Genomic DNA, 21311 nt, shown 5'->3' with positions numbered 1-21311 from the left:
TTGAGGTCCTTGTAGTTCATTGTAACTCCACAAGGCGGAAGTGTTGATTTAAAAACATCCTGTCTCATTTCTACTCTGGGCTGAATAATGCTCTGAGGTATTCCTCCATGTACTCCTCTGGCACAGAGGCATGGAATATTTGAAGAATGGGATGTCTGCTCCGTGGGGTTCCTGATTTTAGGTTTAGAAATTCTCATGTTCTGTTTAATTATAACATTGGAGATATTCAGACGTGACCCAGTTGGCACCTTCTCAAAACCCTTGTGTAGATATTCCATCTATCAATCAAATGCATAACTTGTCATCACATTCGGTTATTTCTCATGACACGCACACAGATATGCAGTGTTACGCATACACGGGCAGTTACACACACCCTCTTCCTATTGGTTATTTTGTGTGCGTGTGGTTCCAGCCCTCTTCCTCCTCTCCTCTCCTTCATGCTCTGCTCTGCTCTCTCTCTCACCCCATGGACTCCTCTGGATCTGAGCCCAGCGTTTAAATAAATATGAAAGTGCCCTATTTTCTGTGTCAGGATACAGAGTCCTCGGAGAAGCATTGATGAGTTGTTGATTGTTTTTCCTCTGCGACAACACATTGTATGGAAAAGCTGGGCAAATCGTTCAGATTTAATTTGAATGGTTATTAGCTTCATCAAAGCCACCATACACTGTAGGCCTAAGAAAACATGAGCATATTGTAATGATTTATGATTGCTAAATACTGCACAATTTAAACACTTGCCACCCATTCCTCAAAATGTCTGTTAATATTGGACTATAAATTGTGCCTTCCTGTATTTTACTTATGCTAAAATGTTTATTCTACTGAGCCATTTACTTTGTTCTTATCTTAGTTTTTCTTGTTGCATTGTCAGGAAGGAACCTGCAAGTAAGCATTTCATTAGACAGTCTATTCCATGTCTATCCCGTACATACGACTAATAAAACTTGAAACTAATGTTGGCTAATTAACTGTGTGCATGTACTGAGCAGAGGAGATAGAGAAGAGAGTGGAGCGCCTGAATGGAGAGCGGGAAGCGTCTTGATTAATTATGATTGACTCATTCAGAACCATCGCTGCTTCCCCCATCACTCCCTCGCTCCTGCTCTACTTTATGGCTTGATTATGGAGACGCTCTCTGTTTTTCCTCTCTCTGTCTCCTTCCTCTCTCTCTCACCTCTTTCCGTCTGTCTCTCCCATACCTCTGGGGCGATACATGCTGTACTGGTTTATTCATGTGTCCCAGGGAACGGAGGCTGTCAATCTGCCTCTCCTCTATCCTCCCCCTCTCCTCCATCCCTCAGTCTATCTCTCCTGTCATTCCTCAATGCCTCCCTCTGTCACTCTCCCTCTCTTTTGTCTCTCTTTCGTCTGTGGCAGTCTCACCCTCTAAGTTTTTTTCTGCAAAGGCCTCGCTATTTATCTTAATCTTAATTTCTTTCTCTGTCTTTCTCGTCTTCACACAGTCACACTTCAACTCTTGTTTCCTCCCTGCCAGTCTTTCTTCTTTTTTCTCATCTCTCTCTTCTGTCTATTCTGTGTGTCTGTCTTCATCTCCAGTTTCCATGTGAGTGATGTATTGTATGGCCCAGCCCAGCTGGAGGAGTCCATGTTGACACAGCAGCTCAGTCTGATGCAGATGCTCTCATAGATCCACCATGGGAACCCTTGTCTGTCTGCATCTTCTTTTCTAATCTGGTCTTCCTCTGCATATCCTCCTCTCACTTCCTCTCTACTCTGTCCTTGGCGTCAGCGTGTGTATGTCCGTCTGTGTGTCAGTCTGTGTGCGTGTGTGAAAGGTCAATGTGTCTCATCAGTGGTCTGCTGTGGGATTTGCAGCAGCTGTTTTGGTGATACAGTAGCAGGAAACCTAGTTGGAGAAATGGGGACTATTAAAAGTTTAATAGAGTCATGTGAGATACAAACAACATCCCCCTTTTTTTCTTCTCTCTGCCTATCCTTTCTTTCCTTCACTGCCCTTCCCGCTCTAGCTCCCCCTCTCATATCCTCCTCTATAATTCCCTCTCATCTTCTCTCTATCTCTGTTCTCTTGCTCAACACCTTCCTCTCTCATTTCCCTGTCTCACCCCTCCTCCCAATCTCTCCTGCCACTCTTTTTATCCCTCCCTCCCCATCGCACTCTTCCACCCTCTCTCCTTCTCCCTTCTCTCTCTCTCCCCCCTCTCTTTATGAATCATCCTCACCCTCTCTCTCCAGTGCTAGTGAGATAAGAAAGGAGGGAAGGAGCGAGGGAATGTGAGAGAATAGAGACAGTACTAATGGTGTTCAGTGTAAAGCCCTCCCCAGTGTGGTAGTGGGCTGTTACCCAGCTGTCTGTGGGGCTTCTTGCCTGTCACTTCCAATCCCAGTGACACCACAGCTACAACACACACAGCTAGCTAGCATTCCACCTTGCCCCGCCCTTACACACACACCTCTCCTCTCCACCACCTACTCTCTCGCTCTCAAAGACACACACACATGTATTTTCTTGCACCCCGAAACATACTCACAGTACAGTCACACACGCACACACACTGACTAACATTCACACACACACTGCTGGTGCAGTGTAGACTCCCCCTTGCTGAAAGCCAAATTCATTTAGCGAGCACTCTCCTTTTCCTAGCTCTGTGTGTGTATGCGTTTGCGTGTGCACACTTGCATCATCTCTTATTCATCCCTTTACAACCTCCACCTATCACGACTCTGAGAGAGGAAAACACATCAGGCTGAAAGTACAATAGTGCCTGTTCCTCACTATCTCTTATCTATCACTCTTCTCTCACTCACTCTACCTCTGTCTTTTTTCTAATGCTTCCTTGTCCCAGACAGTAAGCAACAGTGTGTCAATGACATGTTATTGATAGGGTTATTACTTTTGTAAACACTTAGACAGGCTTTTCTAGTTGGATCCCCTCCTTTCAGTCAGTCAGTCTGTTAGTTCTGTATAAGTAGTATATATATGTTGTCCCAGTTTGCCCTCCCTCTTCTCTCCTCTCTGCTCTGGCGCTGGCCTGCCTCTGAGCTGTGGTTTCTGTGTGAGTGGCGTGTGGTCATCCCGTGGTCTGTTCGCAGTCCCAGTGCGGTTCGCTCGCTCAGACTGAGGCCTGTGACCCTGTCTGTCTGTCTGTCTGTCTGCTGACTGGTGTTTCCCAATAAAACCCTCTGTGGTTCTGATGGGCTGTGATTAGAAAGCCAGTGTACACACACTAAGACACACTACTCTAGACTTCTCATATCACTCTTTCCTACTGTGTCAATCATCTCATTATAACACTATGATAACTAGTGTTCTCCACCTCCTGAATAATCTGACAATGAACTGAGAAAAGTAATTCATCATATCCTGCCATGACGCTTGCCTGTAAATTATAATGATCTTAGAGAGAATGATAAATATTGTAAATGATCTTGCAGAAATTATGCATTTCACCCAAAGGCTTTACAAGTTTCCACTGAATATTACTTGGAAGTGAATGGTGTCAAATGTTTCACTTTTAAACTAAAAAACAGAAGCAGAGAGTCTAGGTCCCAAGAAACAAAGAGATCTGCTGTTGGGTCTGACAATGAATCTCGATGGTTGTACAGTTGTCTCAAAACTGTGAAGGGCGTCGGCGTTACTCTGAACCCTGATCTCTCTTTTGACAAACATATACAAAATGTTTAATGAGCAACTTTTTTTTCATCTTCATAACATTGCAAAAATCGGAATACTTTTTGTCCAAAATGATGCAGAAAAACGAATCCATGCTTTTTCCACTTCGAGTTTAGACTACTGCAATGCTCTACTCTCCGGCTACCCGGATAAATCACTAAGTAAACTTAAGCTAGTCCTGAACACGGCCGCTAGAATCTTGACTAGAACCAAAACATTTTATCATAAGCATTACATGGATCTGCTCCTACCAATCTCTCCGATTTGGTCCTGCCATACACACCTACACGTACGCTACGGTCACAAGACGCAGGCCTCCTTATTGTTCCTAGAATTCTGAAGCAAACAGCTGGTTTTTGGTCTTTTTTTGTATTTTATTAGGATCCCCATTAGTTGTTGTGAAGCATCAGCTACTCTTCCTGGGGTCCACACAAAACATGAAACATGACATAATACAGAACGTTAATAGACAAGAACAGCTCAAGGACAGAACTACGTAAAAAAAATTTTAAAGGCACACGTGGCCTACATATCAGTACATACAAACACACTATCTAGGTCAAATAGGGGAGAGGCGTTGTGCCATAAGGTGTTGATTTATCCATTTTTTTTAAATCAGGTTTGCTGTTTATTTGAGCAATATGGGATGGAACGTAGTTCCGTGCAATAATGGCTCTATTTAATACTGTACGCTTTCTTAAATTTGTTCTGGATTTGGGGACTGTGAAAAGACCCCTGGTGGCATGTCTGGTGGGATAAGTGTGTGTGTCAGAGCTGTGTGTAAGTTGTGTGTAACTATGCAAATTAGATAGATAGCTCTGAATCCATGATATGGCAAAGGTTGAAAAGCCATATCACACGTTTTTTTCAACAACAGGCTATGGTCAATAATATCAAAGGCTGCACTGAAATCTAACAGTACAGCTCCCACAATCTTTCAACCAATCATCAGTCATTTGTGTCAGTGCAGTACATGTTGAGTGCCCTAGCCTGGTTCCTGACTTCTAGGGAGTTTTTCCTAGCCACCATGCTTCTACATCTGCATTGTTTGCTCTTTGGGGTTTTATGCTGGGTTTCTGTACAGCACTTTGTGATGATGTAAAAAGGGCTTTATAAATACATTTGATTGATTGATTATCTCCCCCAGTAGAAGGAACTGTCTTATCCAAGCTAGACTGAACACCGGGGGCTACTTCCAATAGTTTAAAGTGTATCTTTCCTCACTCCCTTCCTGTTTTGTAATAACTGATTAGTAATGACCTGTTATGGCCAATCAAGGAAGGAAGGAATGAAAGAAGGAAGGAAGAAATAATTGATTTGATGCGTTTTTAAACTGGTCCTAGGTAACAGCGTGATTTAGGACAGTGAAGACAGGTAAAACTAGAGCCATGCTCTACTATATCTCCAGTCTATCCACAGTGGACTGCACAGCAGCAGTTAGGGTCTCATGTGTACATGTAGTGTAGTTATGTTTAATTTCCTGTCCAAGCTTCTGCTGCATGTGTAGAAGCCATAAAAAGCTCTATTGGAGATTTGTTAGACGGCCAGGGAGTCAGGTGCAGCACAGACGCCACACTGTGAGGTGAGAGACAGGGCAGAGGATGGGGAGGGAGAGAGAGAGATAGGGAGGGTCGAGGGAGGGGGACAGAGGGAGGGAGGGAGGGATAGAGAGTGTGAGGGATGGGGAGGGAGAGAGAGAGATAGAGAGGGAGGGAGGGAGGGATAGAGAGTGTGAGGGATGGGGAGAGAGGGAGAGGGAGGATCGAGGGAGGGAAAGATGGGGAGGGAGGGAGGGATAGAAAGTGTGAGGGGTGGGGAGAGAGGGAGAGGGAGGCATGTGAGCGTCACAGAGAGGTACAGCTGGGAGGCAGTTGGAAACAGAGAGATTGAGCAGAGGGTTGGCAGGATGTAATAAAGAGCATAGTGTGTTTAATTTGATTTGATTGAATTATATTTGTATAGTTTTATGTGCAGAGCCTTCAACAAAGTCCAAAATCCTCCTGAAGTACCGTATGTGTACAGCTACAGAGATGATACCTCAATGACATAGTGTCATAGTCAGGGTAGGTTTAGTCTTATTCTGGGGTGGAGAATGTATCCTGTGTATTGTGTGTGTCTCCATGTGTGATTGTATGTGTTTGAGGGCTTCGGGGTCTGATGTGTGAGGATAGAGGTCACTAGTGTGGCAAGGGTTGTCATTCTGCAGTCTTAGAGAGTCTGTGTGTGTGTGTGTGTGTGTGTGTGTGTGTGTGTGTGTGTGTGTGTGTGTGTGTGTGTGTGTGTGTGTGTGTGTGTGTGTGTGTGTGTGTGTGTGTGTGTGTGTGTGTGTGTGTGTGTGTGTGTGTGTGCGCATGTGGCGTGCGTACAGTGTGTATGTTTTGTATTTGCGCCTGTGTACTGTGTTTGTGTGTGTGTGTGTGTGTGTGTGTGTGTGTGTGTGTGTGTGTGAGAGAGAGAGAGAGAGTCAGCTCGTGAATCAGTGAGCGTGTAGTGGTGAGTCAATGGCTGCTGACAGCTATGGAACATGCAGTCACAGTGCTCCAGTCCTGAGGGAATCACTGACTGGTCTTACCCACAGAGCCTCACACTGCTGCTCCTGCTGCTGCTGCTGCTGCCTGCTCAATGTCACTCTGACATTTACTCTCACAGGGAAACATCCACACTGAAGGGAATTCAATGCAAAATGGCAGCACACATACTGTACATGCTTATAAGAATTCAATACAAAACAAAAACGCCACTATTCAGGTATATTTTGACCACAATACATACGAGTCCTTTTCTCCCAAATTCTTTAGAACTCTAGCCAACATTACACATCAACCCCTCCCCTCCTCTTCTCACTGTGTAAGTGTGACCATGATGTCCCAGCTATCCACCAGATGGTGTCATTTGGCCAAATGATGTAGATGTCTCTGGTTCCCTCTCTCAACACCCCTTCCCTCTTCCCTATACCTCACCACCATCCATCCACCCCACATTCATAGTTTTTCTCTCTTTCCATATCTTTCACCTCCTTTTTGAATGTACTGTATCGCCTTTCCTCCGTCCTGCTTTGATGATGTCGAGAACATGTTTAAATAGAATGTGGGGAAGGGGAGGCAACAGAAATGTTTCCATTTGGATAAAAATATATATTGTCTGTTTGAGTATAAATTGCTGTGGCAGTGTTAACATGTGTTGTATATGTGTATGAATATTTATGTATGTATATTTGCGTGTTCGTCACAGTGTGCGTGTGTGTGCATTAGTTACTCTAAGTTCAGGGAAGGGTTAATGTTGTCAGTAACAGGAAGAATTCCCAGATGGAAGACTTTTAGTTGCTGAACTTAATTGGCATGACATGGCCCAGGCACCCAGCCAACCTGCCTGGCCATTCCACAGCTGTGTGTGGAGAGAGAGAGGGAGGGAGGAAGGGAAGGCGGAAGAGAGAGAGGCACAGAGAGAGGGATATGGAGAAAGAGAGAGGGAGAGGGAGAGGAAGAAAGGGATGAAAAGAGAGAGATAAAGAGAGGGAGTGATGGAGGGAAAGAGATGGGGGTTGAGGGGTATAATACCTCATCTGTTTTTCAGACATTCTATATTTCCATTTACTTCCATTCTGTAACACAAAACAATATTACAGGCCTGTAATGATTTGCATGTAACGATTAAACAGCTCATCATGTATGTGTGTAAGGGAGGAGGGATACGGCTGGGGAGGAATATGGTGTGTTTGGGGTAGGGATACGGCTGGGGAGGGATATGGTGTGTTTGGGGAGGGATACGAAGTGGGGAATTGGATATGGCTGGGGAGGGATAAGGTGTGTTTGGGGAGGGATACGGCTGGGGAGGGATATGGTGTGTTTGGGGAGGGATACGGCTGGGGAGGGATATGGTGTGTTTGGAGGAGGGATACGGCTGGAGAGGTATATGGTGTGTTTGGGGGAGGGATACGGCTGGGGAGGGATATGGTGTGTTTGGGGGAGGGATACGGCTGGAGAGGTATATGGTGTGTTTGGGGGAGGGATACGGCTGGGGAGGGATATGGTGTGTTTGGGGAGGGATACGGCTGGGGAGGGATATGGTGTGTTTGGAGGAGGGATACGGCTGGAGAGGTATATGGTGTGTTTGGGGAGGGATACGGAGTGGGGAATTGGATACGACTGGGGAGGGATACGGTGTGTTTGGGGAGGGATACGGCTGGGGAGGGATATGGTGTGTTTGGGGAGGGATACGGCTGGGGAGGGATAAGGTGTGTTTGGGGAGGGATACGGCTGGGGAGGGATAATGTGTGAGGAGGAAGGAGGGATATGGCTGGGGAGGGATACGGTGGGGGGGGATACGGCTGGGGAGCAATACGGTGTGAGGGGGAAGGAGTGATACGGCTTGGGGTCAAACTCTGAGTCTAGGATGTCGCTGAATCAACTGTCTGACTCACACTAAAGTGGAGACTTCATTAGAGATCAAGCTAAAAAGGTCTCTCATTCTACAGAGCCTGCAGTGTTCATCTGTTACAGGTTTGTAGATGGAACCTTTCCTCTGACCTCCACAGGAATGTACTAAACTAGGTTCATCTAAGAATGTCAATGAGTAACATATAGTATCTCCAATCTTTATTGGAGATTTATTTCAGCTTGTTGTGGAGATTTTATCTCAAAAGAACTGAATCTAGTTTCAATGAAAATATCAACATAGTCAGCAGGGTCTGTGGCCTTAGATTGTCTCTTTATAGCCAGTTTCCATGACCAGGTCCAGAACAAAGCCTGACTCATGTATTGGCTGGATACAACACAGTAAGCCTTTCTCAATGCTGTTTTCTGTTGAACAAATGACATTTCAGGGATGTATCTGGTGTAATGCACTGAGTTCCTCTCTCCTTTTGTTCACACGGATAATCACACACTGACATGCACTACAACACATCTACTGTCTTTCCCTCTCGTTACATGTGTGCATGTTGTATGTATTGTTGGATTGTTGTTCCTGTACACACACAACTGCACTCCAGATCCCAGCTGTTTTGGGCCAGTTAAACAGCACAGCTCCCCCAAGGATTTTCCAAACATAGCATCATGAATTTTTCAAAATGGACATCCACCGTCTGCCCCTCAGCCAGCAGGCCCACATGTACACACACACTCTCCCTCTCTTCTCTCTCTCTCTATCCCTCTTCCAGTCTCTCACTGCTCTCCTCTTTTGGTCTGTCTCTCTCTCTCTCTCTCGCTCTCTCTTTTCACACACACACACACACCACACACACACACACACACACACACACACACACACACACACACACACACACACACTGCATCTGTTCGCAAGAATCCCTGCCAGTATATTTTACACTTATGTGAATGAATGCATCCTAGTGTGAGACTGTTCATAGAGAGAGAAGCATCAGACATTTGGTACCGGCAGGGAGGCAGACAGGGAGACAGAACCAAACACACATTCACTGGAAGATATCACTTGACAAATGGCCTGCAAAGATAAAACATTTCATATAAATGTAACTGTAATAGAATGATGGATACATACATGGTCATAGTAGATTGTATGTATTTGTACCAAATGTATGCACTTGACTTGACCATGGGTTTCTGCATTTGTCACTGTATATGAATTACACGCTGTGTGTGTTTGTGCATGAACGCCGTGTGTATCCATGCGCGTTTGTGTGTGTGTGTGTGTGTACACAAGTGGTGTGTATTTTGTCTTATGCATAACTTACACTCTCCTCCCTCCACACTACCATCCACTCCAGTCTTCCACAGAGCCAGGCAGTGAGAGGAGCTTTTATCCACTGCAGCCTGCCTGAATCCCAATTAGTCACACAATTGGCTTTTGCCAAGCAGCCTGATCAGAGTACAGTACATAGCCAGAGGAAAATACTGCAGCACTCCACTCACAGGCAGCACCAAGGATGGGCTGTCTAGCTGGCTCTCTATAGGGACACTGACTCACACAGTAGATATACAGGGGAGCAAAGGCATATGTACTATACATACAGTATATATACACTTATACACGCTTACACATACAGTATATACAAGAACAATATACAGACATCATACACACAATTGTACAAATTCATGTATAGTACATAATCATACATCACATTTATACAATACTTCTACATGTGTGTATAATATAACACAGTCCTATAGAGGAAAGAGGGAGAACTGAACAACGATAGCTACATAACCAATATGTCAATAGTAACATGCATGCAAACCTACACCCTCACATACTATATGCAGGCTCACACACAAACGCCACCAGGCCTGTATGCTTTATTGAAAACACACACACACAAATATGAGTAGCTGCCAACACACGTCCATGGGTCTAAGCGTGAGGCGGTAGTTAAATGGAAATGAGCCTGATCCTAGTTTGGATGTGTCTCGTTTCCTGGAGATTCTCCACATTCATATCAAAACAGTGACCGCCTCAACATACATACACACACCCGCATGGGCATGTACACACTCATACTGTACACACACGCACGGACACACACACATGCAGCACATTTGTACAAGCTCAACAGTGCACCCCGACCCACAAATCCAACAGGAAATAAGTGGGATAAACCTAATTATGGCAGTGTGACAGACTAAGTCTCACACATGCCCCTGAGCACACAGACAGGAAGGGGAATTTACCCTGTGAAAACACACGAACACACCCAAATAGCCAAATGTTTGCACTGCTGGGCATAGCCGTGGGAAGCAGGGGTGCTGAGGGTGCTGCAGCACCCCCTGAAAAATATAAAAAGTAGTGCACTGGGCCTTTACTAGTCCAGTATTAGTGGACCGATATAACTCTGTGTGGAACGGGTAAATAAAAAAACATTGCAGAAAGACGCTGTTCACATCACTTTGATTTGAACCGTTCTGTTTAACCAATGTCAACATCCAGCTTGTCCAGTTCCCCGTTTGTAGAGATTGTTTTTTTTTTCTTAATGTACAGTACCAGTCAAAAGTTTGGATTCGCCTACTCATTCCAGGGTTTTTCTTTATTTTTACTATTTTCTACATTGTAGAATAATAGTGAAGACATCAAAACTATGAAATAACACATATGGAATCATGTAGTAACCAAAAAGTGTTAAACAAATCAAAATATATTTTAGATTTTAGATTCTCCAAAGTAGCCACCAATTGCCTTGATGACAGCTTTGCACACTCTTGGCATTCTCTCAACCAGCTTCATGAGGAAGTCCCCTGGAATACATTTCAATTAACAGGTGTGCCAATATATTTTCATTTATTTAACACTTTTTAAGTTACTACATGATTCCATATTTGCTTTTTCACAGTTTTGATGTCTTCACTATTATTCAACAATGTAGAAAATAGTAAAAATAAAGAAAAACCCTGGAATGAGTAGCTGTGTCCAAAGTTTTGACTGGTACTGTATATGTCCTATGAGGTTGAAATCTGCAACAGTTTAATGTGTGCTACTGTGAACTAAGGAGTAGCTGCTGAGTTCAGAGCAGAGAGAACCTGCCTGGAGAATGGGAGGTGGAATTTGTTCTCCTCTTGATGGAGTTGTAAACAGAACTATCATTATAGTGAAACATGCCCTGGCATACTGACTTTCACACACATGGGAGGGAGGCAACAAGTGAAGAGTAGAGAGAGAACGAGAGAGAGAGTGTGAGAGAGAGGGGAGACAGGCACAGAAAGAGAGAGATGAAGAGAGATCTGATAGAGAGCGAGAGAGGAGGAAGAGAGAGGTGAGTCACTGCTCTGAGGGTGGCTATAGGCAATGAGGTACAGGGCCAGAGGTGACAAACATACTCACTCAGGGAATAAGCCCCATCTATCAGAGTGATCGATGCTCACTGACAAGTGTGTGTGTGTGTAACTCCCTTTGGTTGCGTGCGTGTTTTTGTGTGTGTGTGTGCGTGTGTGTGCAGCAGGTAACACAGTCACAAACAGGGACAGAGTGACAGCACTGTTTCAAACAGGAATGCTTTCAAAGCAGACAGCTGGAGTGAGTTCAAAGCGCTGTGTTGCTTTACAGTAACATTATAGAATACAAACTACGAAGTACTGCATCAACAAATGTTAGTCTCTATGACTTATATTACAGCTAGCTGTAGGTTGCAGAAACGTACAGTAAAAAGAGTCCTTGCTGACTTCTATCTTCTCATGTTGACAGAACAAAAGTAACACACCCACCCAGTGGTGTAATGGTGCCTGGAGAAATGGGTATACTCCAATTTTGCCCCAAACTACTCAAATGCCCTGCCCAGCGAAGGAAAGGAGCCCTGTGTGAAAAATGAGATGAAAAATGTCTCTCTATGAGAGACAGTCACATACACTCTTTATGATCTAAAATTATAAATCACATATTGGTCTTTCACAGTCAGGCCAACCCAAGCTGTACTGTTAATATTGGTCTTTCACAGTCACGCCAACCCAAGCTGTACTGTTCATATTGGTCTTTCACAGTCAGGCCAACCCAAGCTGTACTGTTCATATTGGTCTTTCACAGTCACGCCAACCCAAGCTGTACTGTTCATATTGGTCTTTCACAGTCACGCCAACCCAAGCTGTACTGTTCATATTGGTCTTTCACAGTCACGCCAACCCAAGCTGTACTGTTCATATTGGTCTTTCACAGTCACGCCAACCCAAGCTGTACTGTTCATATTGGTCTTTCACAGTCACGCCAACCCAAGCTGTACTGTTCATATTGGTCTTTCACAGTCACGCCAACCCAAGCTGTACTGTTCATATTGGTCTTTCACAGTCACGCCAACCCAAGCTGTACTGTTCATATTGGTCTTTCACAGTCACGCCAACCCAAGCTGTACTGTTCATATTGGTCTTTCACAGTCACGCCAACCCAAGCTGTACTGTTCATATTGGTCTTTCACAGTCACGCCAACCCAAGCTGTACTGTTCATATTGGTCTTTCACAGTCACGCCAACCCAAGCTGTACTGTTAATATTGGTCTTTCACAGTCACGCCAACCCAAGCTGTACTGTTAATATTGGTCTTTCACAGTCACGCCAACCCAAGCTGTACTGTTAATATTGGTCTTTCACAGTCACGCCAACCCAAGCTGTACTGTTAATATTGGTCTTTCACAGTCACGCCAACCCAAGCTGTACTGTTCATATTGGTCTTTCACAGTCACGCCAACCCAAGCTGTACTGTTCATATTGGTCTTTCACAGTCACGCCAACCCAAGCTGTACTGTTCATATTGGTCTTTCACAGTCAGGCCAACCCAGGCTGTACTGTTAATATTGGTCTTTCACAGTCACGCCAACCCAAGCTGTACTGTTAATATTGGTCTTTCACAGTCACGCCAACCCAAGCTGTACTCTTAATATTGGTCTTTCACAGTCACGCCAACCCAAGCTGTACTGTTAATATTGGTCTTTCACAGTCACGCCAACCCAAGCTGTACTGTTAATATTGGTCTTTCACAGTCACACCAACCCAGGCTGTACTGTGCAGTAGGCCTACTATTGAAATATATATTAGTCCGAAATTCACAGGTGTCAGATTTTCTCCAATTTATTTCAGGTTTTTGTTCTCAAAGTAACACATTTTTCAAAGTCCATAACTATGCTTAAACCACATCAGGAGACCACTTTAAAATATATTTTTAAGGGTAGTTACCCTTTATTTCAAGTGTGCAGGCACCTAGCACTATTGTTTGATTGAGTGGTGATTCTGTAGCACATGAGATTGAATTTGCAAAATAAATGGCCACTGGACTGCTGCAAATAGGCCTAATCATGATATCATTCTGACAGGTAGGCATAGGCTATTTTGTAACTAGTTAACATTTAATAGAGTTTTTCGGGGAAGCCTTTCCATCAACCATAAGACAGTTAGGCCTATCATTAGCATCACTATATATAAAGGCGTTATCCTAATCATATTAGCAACCCATGATAGTTGTTGCATCTTTAAATCCCCCCTATTTCTAACATATATTTCCATCTCTATCCATGAAACCGCTTGCGTGCGCATTTTAGAACGGTGTTTTCCCACAAATTGCATTTTGGAATATTCACGCGTAGGCCTAATGCGGCGTGTACATTCCTGCGCCTAAAATGTTAATTAATTATAGTTTATCAACATTTTAAGATAAACATTCCGATCTGTTCCATCAGCCCTGTTACTTGATATGGCGTATACCTCCACTACACTACTCTGATACCTATCAATGAGGATTAAGAAGTGAGCATACACAATGCCCACTGAAAAATAAGTGGGTATACGGCGTATACCTGCGAATACCCTCACCACTGCACACACCTCATTATATTCTGTCCATGTGCATGGCATAATGGTCTTGGTCTCATATGAGAATACTGTAAACAGAATCATAACTTTCTGCTTTGAAATGAACGTAAGTGTAATTTTTTCAGTCCCCCTCACTACATTTCTAATCTTTAATTCGGACTGTGGACACGAGTAGGGAGCTTTCCCGCTCAGTTTAGGAATAGAAGGATTTAAATTAACGGCAGAATTTACTGAGCATTTATGTAGCGTGACTGACAGCGGGAGTCTGTGAAGGGGTATGTGCGTGCGTGTTGGTGTGTGTGTATACGTGTATAATAATTGGAACTTCAATGCCCACAATCCCCACAGACTCTTCAACTCCCCCTCCATTGCCCGCAACCAGTCATTGGACATCCGAGCCATGATTGGTCAGATTTTTCCTATGATGTCAAGACCCAACGTGGGACAATGTATTGCTTATTGGCTAAAGTAGGCACCAAGCTCGGCCAATCAGCGAGCGATTCGACCGTTTTTACAGCGGCAAGCTTTTAAGGTGGTCTTGAAGTATTTGTATGTTCTCGTTTCCTCAAATTGAATCACCTCAGAGGCAGATATAATTTCTCTAAGATAATGTTTGCCTGTCTCATCGCGCAGTTATGTTATATTTACATAGTTGTTTACATCAAGGGCTGTCATTTTTCTCCTATAGCCTAGACATGTTTAGACATGTTTATATTGATCAATTTGAGTGAAGTTATGGCGCTTAGATATCAACCTAACATTACATGCATGAATTTTGAAAGAAAATTGGGGAAAACTCACCTGTTTAGGTTTACTGATGAAGAATCGTTACTGCCAAGTTAAATATGTTTGCAATCTGATACAGTTTCAATGTGCATGTGTAGGTTATAGAAATATGATAATGCGGCTGCATTGTTGACTATAATTAAACTATGATATCATTATACACACTGTGATCAGACAGGTAGGTTCAAATCAAATTTGATTTGTCACATGCGCCAAATACAACAAGTGTGGACCTTACAGTGAAATTCTTACTTACAAGCCATTAACCAACAATGCAGTTTTAAGAAAAATACCAACAAAAAAAACGAGAAATAAAAGAAACAGATAAAGAGCAGCGGTAAAATAACAATAGCGAGGCTATATACAGGGGATATCGGTACAGAGTCGATGTGCGGGGGCACCGGTTAGTCGAGGTAATTTGAGGTTCGTAGCTCACCTCTCTGAAGATTCAATAGGACTACATATAGAACCTTTGGGATTTGTTGAGTTTACCTATTAAATTGAGAGGTGAGATTGATGCAAACTGAAAACATGTACACAGAAAACCTTAGTCATTAGGGAGCTGCCATTAAATTACTGTTCAAACGGTTCTTATAGATACATCAAAGGCCGATGCTGCATGCAGGTACACTACACATACAATAAAGATTGAATTGTCTGTTTATTTTGTTTCTATAAATCACCATCTGACATCATTCAAGTTAATACAGTTTGGTAAGATATGAATAAGAATAGAATATGTAAGTGTGACTTGATTAAGTAACCTACATTATACTGTGCAAGAGAAGGTAGAGGGGTCAGTGGAGAAGGAGGGGTTAGTGAATGGGATAAGGGCAGTTTAGACTTGAGTATGGAGTATCACAAACACTGGTCAAAAACACTGGTACCACCAAAAAGTCTGACCACCATACTGGCCACTATACTTAGGTGTTGTCAGGCTCATCTCAAGGTGCTTTAATAGACAGAAACACTCATCCCTATTAAGCCGGCACCCAGCCCTGTTTATCCAGCACCACCCAGTCAGCCCTGTGTAGATTAGACAGCTCATCAGCCTATCAGCTTTGAACCCTGTGCTCCTGATCAGCTCTCCCAGGGAAATAGACTCAGAGTCATGTGAATAATTACCTGCCTAGATAACAATGATTAGTGCAATCCCCTACCTGCCTGGGAGGAAGGTAAGGTAATACCACCTCTCAGATGGAGGGAGGGAGACAGAGAGGAGGGGGTGGGGTGGCAAATGAGTTATTGGATGATGAAGTGTGTAAGATGAAGACCAATAAGAGATGGATGGATAAAGAATGAGAGAGGGGTGTGAGGGTTAATGGGGATATGAATAACGCTAGTTACTGACTGTAAGAGAGAAGTATTGATGTGCAGCACAGTTAGGCTATCTGAGGTCCAGATGTGTTTATTAACCTATTATTGTGAGATTTAGCGTATCAAATTCCTTAGTTATTGTAAACTTCAGTTGTGTAAAAATGAAAAGAGCTTTACTTGTTAGGTAACCTCTTTTTCAAGATGCCGTAAGAGATGAGTGTGTGTGTGTGTCTGTCTGCCTGTGTGTTCTTTCCTCGTACGAGTCTTGGAAGCCATGAGAGTGGGATGTTCATTCGTAAGGGATTAATTCCTGGTTGATCAAGTTCAAAAGCGAAGCCGCCCTCGGTAAACTCATCTAGCCTTTAGCCAAATGGTGGGATTACTTACTTATGGAAATAATACCCTTTAACAAACAGGTCTGGGCAGAAATAACCACTACAATATTCAAATGTCTCAAGATGTTATTTACATCTGATGTATTTATAATATGTGTGTGTTTCTGTTTGTGCTTGCGAACTAGAATACAGACAGGTCTTTTATCTTCTCAGAATGACTAATTATCTGTATTTGTGTGCGTTTTTGTGTTTGTCTAAGTGGTTTGTTTATGTGTGTGCACTCGTATCTGTAACGATAGTGTGTGAGGATGTGTGTCTCTGTGCCTGTCTCTTTGTGCATGGCTGATTGCTTTGTCCATCTGACCACAATTGAAAGGGTATCTCTAGCTATCTCAGTGTCTGTGTCTCTATCTCGGCCGCTCCACCTTAAGTAGAGCTTTAGCATGCTGTTGTGTTTGTGTTGAAGCCAACAGGCACAATATATTACAGTCTAGGGCTCGCTGCTGAAAAGCCTGCTGGATCTTCTAGTGACCTGCTGTTCTTTCCTGCTTTCCTGTGTTTTTTTCCCTTCAGATTTAGATTAAAAACAAAGCTCTCTCTCTCTCACTGTTTTTTCTCCCTCTTCTTTTTCTTTTCTATTCCAACTGACAAGCCAACCCTTCAGTTTCAGGTTCTGTGCTCTCCTATAAGAAGAAGAGGGGAGTTACTGTAGATTGTTGGTGTATTTGGATGGAGGAGTGGAGTGTAGTGTTTGTATCTTGTTGGTGAAGGGACAGGGAAGGGGGGGGTACTTAGGTGTAAAGCTCGAGTTTCACTGCCATGTCAGTGCGCGTGGACTCTAACTGATCACAGAGCGAGAGAGTCAGAGGGAAACGAGAGTGTGACTTTGGTTACACCGAGGAGACGGAAAGAAGGAAAAGGAGTTTGGGGATCCGTTTTACCGTGAGACTTGTAGGATGCACTGACGGACTGAGCTCTCCCAGCTGTGTCGACAGGCTCCCGTGTTGGAGAGACAGACAGAGAGAAACAGAAAGAAGAGAAAAAAGCGGGACTGGGCAGGAGTGAGGACTACTCTCTCCAGCCTTGCCTGAGCCCAGACCAGAGCAGGGGGAGAGATCTGGACTAGGCTGTGTTCCTGGTTGAGGGTAGAGGAGTGGAGGGCCAGGGGACGGGCTCTGACCTGGCCATCAAACAGACCGTGAGCATCTCCTCTCCTGGGACCATGTACCCTCAGGGCAGGCATCCGGTAAGTGACACCTCTCTATCTGAATACTGCTCAGTAACAAGGTCAGAGACTGCACTGAGAGGGACAGAGACATGGAACAGTTATGGTGCTTAAAGAGATTCCTTCTAACACACACACACACACACGCAAACTCACATATGCAGTCACACATGCGCACACACACACACACACACACACACACACACACACACACACACACACACACACACACACACACACACACCCTCCTACCCTCCACTGTCTATCCCCTGTCACCTGCACCCAGGTGCTGTTGAGAGGTAGTTGTTTGGGTGGTATAGCTGACTCCCACTTTACTCTAGTGTGTGTATATTTGTCTGTCCTGTGTGTGTGTGGTATATTTGTTTATGTGTCCAGGAATAGCGTGTTATAAGGCAGAGGGATATGTATTCCTCTCCCTACCTCCCTTCATCCCTCCTCTCATTACTATAGTGTTGGGGACTGAAGGATGGAGCTGGAAGAGGGGGTGGGTTTGACCACACATGCGAGAGAGACAGACAGAGAGAGAGACATATACAGACATGAGGTCTAGTCGCTATAATCAGATGTGTTGTCTGTTTCTTTGTATCTGGTGCAAATGGGTCAGTGGACACTCCATTTTCAGCCTGCAACCACAGAGAATTATGGATGACATTTTCAGAAGAGGGGGCATGTGAAATCAATTATAATCACAGACAGAATGCAAATAAGTGGAATAGAATGGAAGCAAGATTGAGAGAAAACAAAGGCATTGTGAATTACAAATGGAAATGAATAGGAGATCACACTAGAAATAGCTCAATACTCAGTCTGTTTTCTCTTTAGTCACATCAGAGGTTTTGTTCAGAGTTGAACAGTGTTTGTGATAAAGTTCAGTCCTAGATTGAGCCAAATCTAACAGTTCAATACATACTTCTGCTGCCATTGGAACTTTACTTCTGCTGCTTGCTGGTGTAATGGGATCTACAGCACAGAGAAGGTGGGAGAGTGCAATGAACACGCGCGTGTGTGTGTGTGTGTGTGTGTGTGTGTGTGTGTGTGTGTGTGTGTGTGTGTGTGTGTGTGTGTGTGTGTGTGTGTGTGTGTGTGTGTGTGTGTGTGTGTGTGTGTGTGTGTGTGTGTGTGTGTGTGTGTGTGTGTGTGTGTGTGGTGTGTGTGTGTGTGTGTGTGCCGTGTGCATGGGTGGGTGCTCACCATGTTATACTAATGTCTTATGAATCAATGTCTTCATTTTTATTTATTTGCAAACTATCATGAATTACAAAGGGAAACCCAGCCGCAAGTTGCCCAGTGACTTGAGCCTACCATATGAGCTAAATGCCTTCTATGCTCGCTTCGAGGGAAACAACACTGAACCATGCGTGAGAGCACCAGCTGTTCCGGAAATTCATAAGGCCGCAAGGCCAGACGGATTTCCAGGATGTGTACTCAGAGCATGCGCTGATCAGCTGGCAAGTGTCTTCACTGACATTTTAAACCTCTCCCTGACCCAGTCTGTAATACCTACATGTTTCAAGCAGACCACCATAGTCCCTGTGCCCAAGAACGCCAAGGTAACCTGTCTAAATGACTATTGCCCAGTAGCACTCACATCTGGTCATGACTTACATCAACACCACCATCTCAGACACCCTGGACCCACTCCAGTTTGCATACAGCCCCAACAGATCCACAGAAGACGCAATCTCTATTGCACTCCACACTGCCCTTTCCCACTTGGACAAAAGGAACACCTACGTGAGAATGCTGTTCATTGACTACAGCTCAGCGTTCAACACCATAGTGCCTTCCAAGCTCATCACTAATATAAGGACCCTTGGATTGAACACCTCCCTCTGAAACTGGATCCTGGACTTCCTGACAGGATACCCGCAGGTGGGGAGGGTAGGCAACAACCCATCCGTCACGCTGATCCTCAACATTAAGTTTGTCGACAACCCGATGGTAGTAGGCCTGATCACCAATGATGATGAGACAGCCTATAGGGAGGAGGTCAGAGACCTGGCAGTGTGGTGCCAGGACAACAACCTATCCCTCAACGTCAGAAAGACAATGGAGCTGATCGTGGACTACAGGAAATGGAGGGCCGAGCATGTCCCCATTCACATTGACGGGGCTGTATGGGAGCGTGTCTAGAGCTTCAAGTTCCTCGGTGTTTACATCACTAAGATCTATCATGGTCCAAACACACCAACACAGTCATGAAGCGGGAACGACAACGCCTCTTCCCCCTCAGGAGACTGAAAAGATTTGGCATGGGCCCTCAGATCCTCAAAGTTATACAGCTGCACCATTGAGAGCATCTTGACTGGCTGCATCACTGAGCACACTGCCATCCAGGACCTCTATACCAGGTGGTGTCGGAGGAAGGTCCTAAAAATTGTCAGACTCCAGCCACCCAAGTCATAGACTGTTCTCTCTGCTACTGCAGGGCAAGTGGTACTGATGCACCAAATCTGGAACCAACAGGACCCTGAACAGGTTCTACCCCCAAGCCATAAAGACTGCTAAATACAGTGAGGGGAAAAAAGTATTTGATCCCCTGCTGATTTTGTACGTTTGCCCACTGACAAAGAAATGATCAGTCTATAATTGTTATGGTAGGTTTATTTGAACAGTGAGAAACAGAATAACAACAAAAAAATCCAGAAAAACACATGTCAAAAATGTTATAAATTGATTTGCATTTTAATGAGGGAAATAAGTATTTGACCCATTTACATTTACATTTACGTCATTTAGCAGACGCTCTTATCCAGAGCGACTTACAAATTGGTGCATTCACCTTATGATATCCAGTGGAACAACCACTTTACAATAGTACATCTATATATTTTTTTCTTTGGGGGGGGGGGGGTTAGAAGGATTACTATATCCTATCCCAGGTATTCCTTAAAGAGGTGGGGTTTCAGGTGTCTACGGAAGGTGGACCCCCTCTCAATCAGAAAGATTTCTGGCTCCCAGGTGTCTTTTATACAGGTAACGAGCTGAGATTAGGAGCACACTCTTAAAGGGAGTGCTCCTAATCTCAGCTTGTTACCTGTATAAAAGACACCTGTCCACAGAAGCAATCAATCAATCAGATTCCAAATTCTCCACCATGACCAAGACCAAAGAGCTCTCCAAGGATGTCAGGGACAAGATTGTAGACCTACACAAGGCTGGAATGGGCTACAAGACCATCGCCAAGCAGCTTGGTGAGAAGGTGACAACATTTGGTGCGATTATTCGCAAATGGAAGAAACACAAAAGAACTGTCCATCTCCCTCAGCCTGGGGCTCCATGCAAGATCTCACCTCGTGAAGTTACAATGATCATGAGAACGGTGAGGAATCAGCCCAGAACTACACGGGAGGATCTTGTCAATGATCTCAAGGCAGCTGGGACCATAGTCACCAAGAAAACAATTGGTAACACACTTCGCCGCGAAGGACTGAAATCCTGCAGCGCCCACAAGGTCCCCCTGCTCAAGAAAGCACACATACATGCCCGTCTGAAGTTTGCCAATGAACATCTGAATGATTCAGAGGACAACTGGGTGAAAGTGTTGTGGTCAGATGAGACCAAAATGGAGCTCTTTGGCATCAACTCAACTCGCCGTGTTTGGAGGAGGAGGAATGCTGCCTATGACCCCAAGAACCCCATCCCCACTGTCAAATATGGAGGTGGAAACATTATGCTTTGGGGGTGTTTTTATGCTAAGGGGACAG

The 21311-nt window shown here is 44.3% G+C and overlaps 1 protein-coding gene across 2 annotated transcripts in view; it reads left to right on the top strand.

Annotated features, from left to right (window-relative positions):
• Window positions 1-16840: 16840 nt before the first annotated feature.
• Window positions 16841-21311, top strand: part of LOC106613800 (transducin-like enhancer protein 4) — a 79348-nt gene continuing 74877 nt past the window's right edge. For both annotated transcript variants that reach the window (XM_014216421.3, XM_014216420.3), the window contains exon 1: window positions 16841-17604. In XM_014216421.3, coding sequence (XP_014071896.1) covers window positions 17581-17604 — 24 coding nt within the window. In that variant the 5' untranslated portion in view covers window positions 16841-17580. The remainder of the gene's footprint in view (window positions 17605-21311) is intronic.

The sequence above is a fragment of the Salmo salar genome, chromosome 10 (assembly GCF_965601325.2).
Source record: "Salmo salar chromosome 10, fSalSal1, whole genome shotgun sequence".
In the NCBI taxonomy this organism is placed as follows: Eukaryota; Metazoa; Chordata; class Actinopteri; order Salmoniformes; family Salmonidae; genus Salmo; species Salmo salar.
The sequence above is the reverse complement of the archived record's forward strand: the minus strand, read 5'-3'. Positions and strand labels throughout refer to the sequence as shown.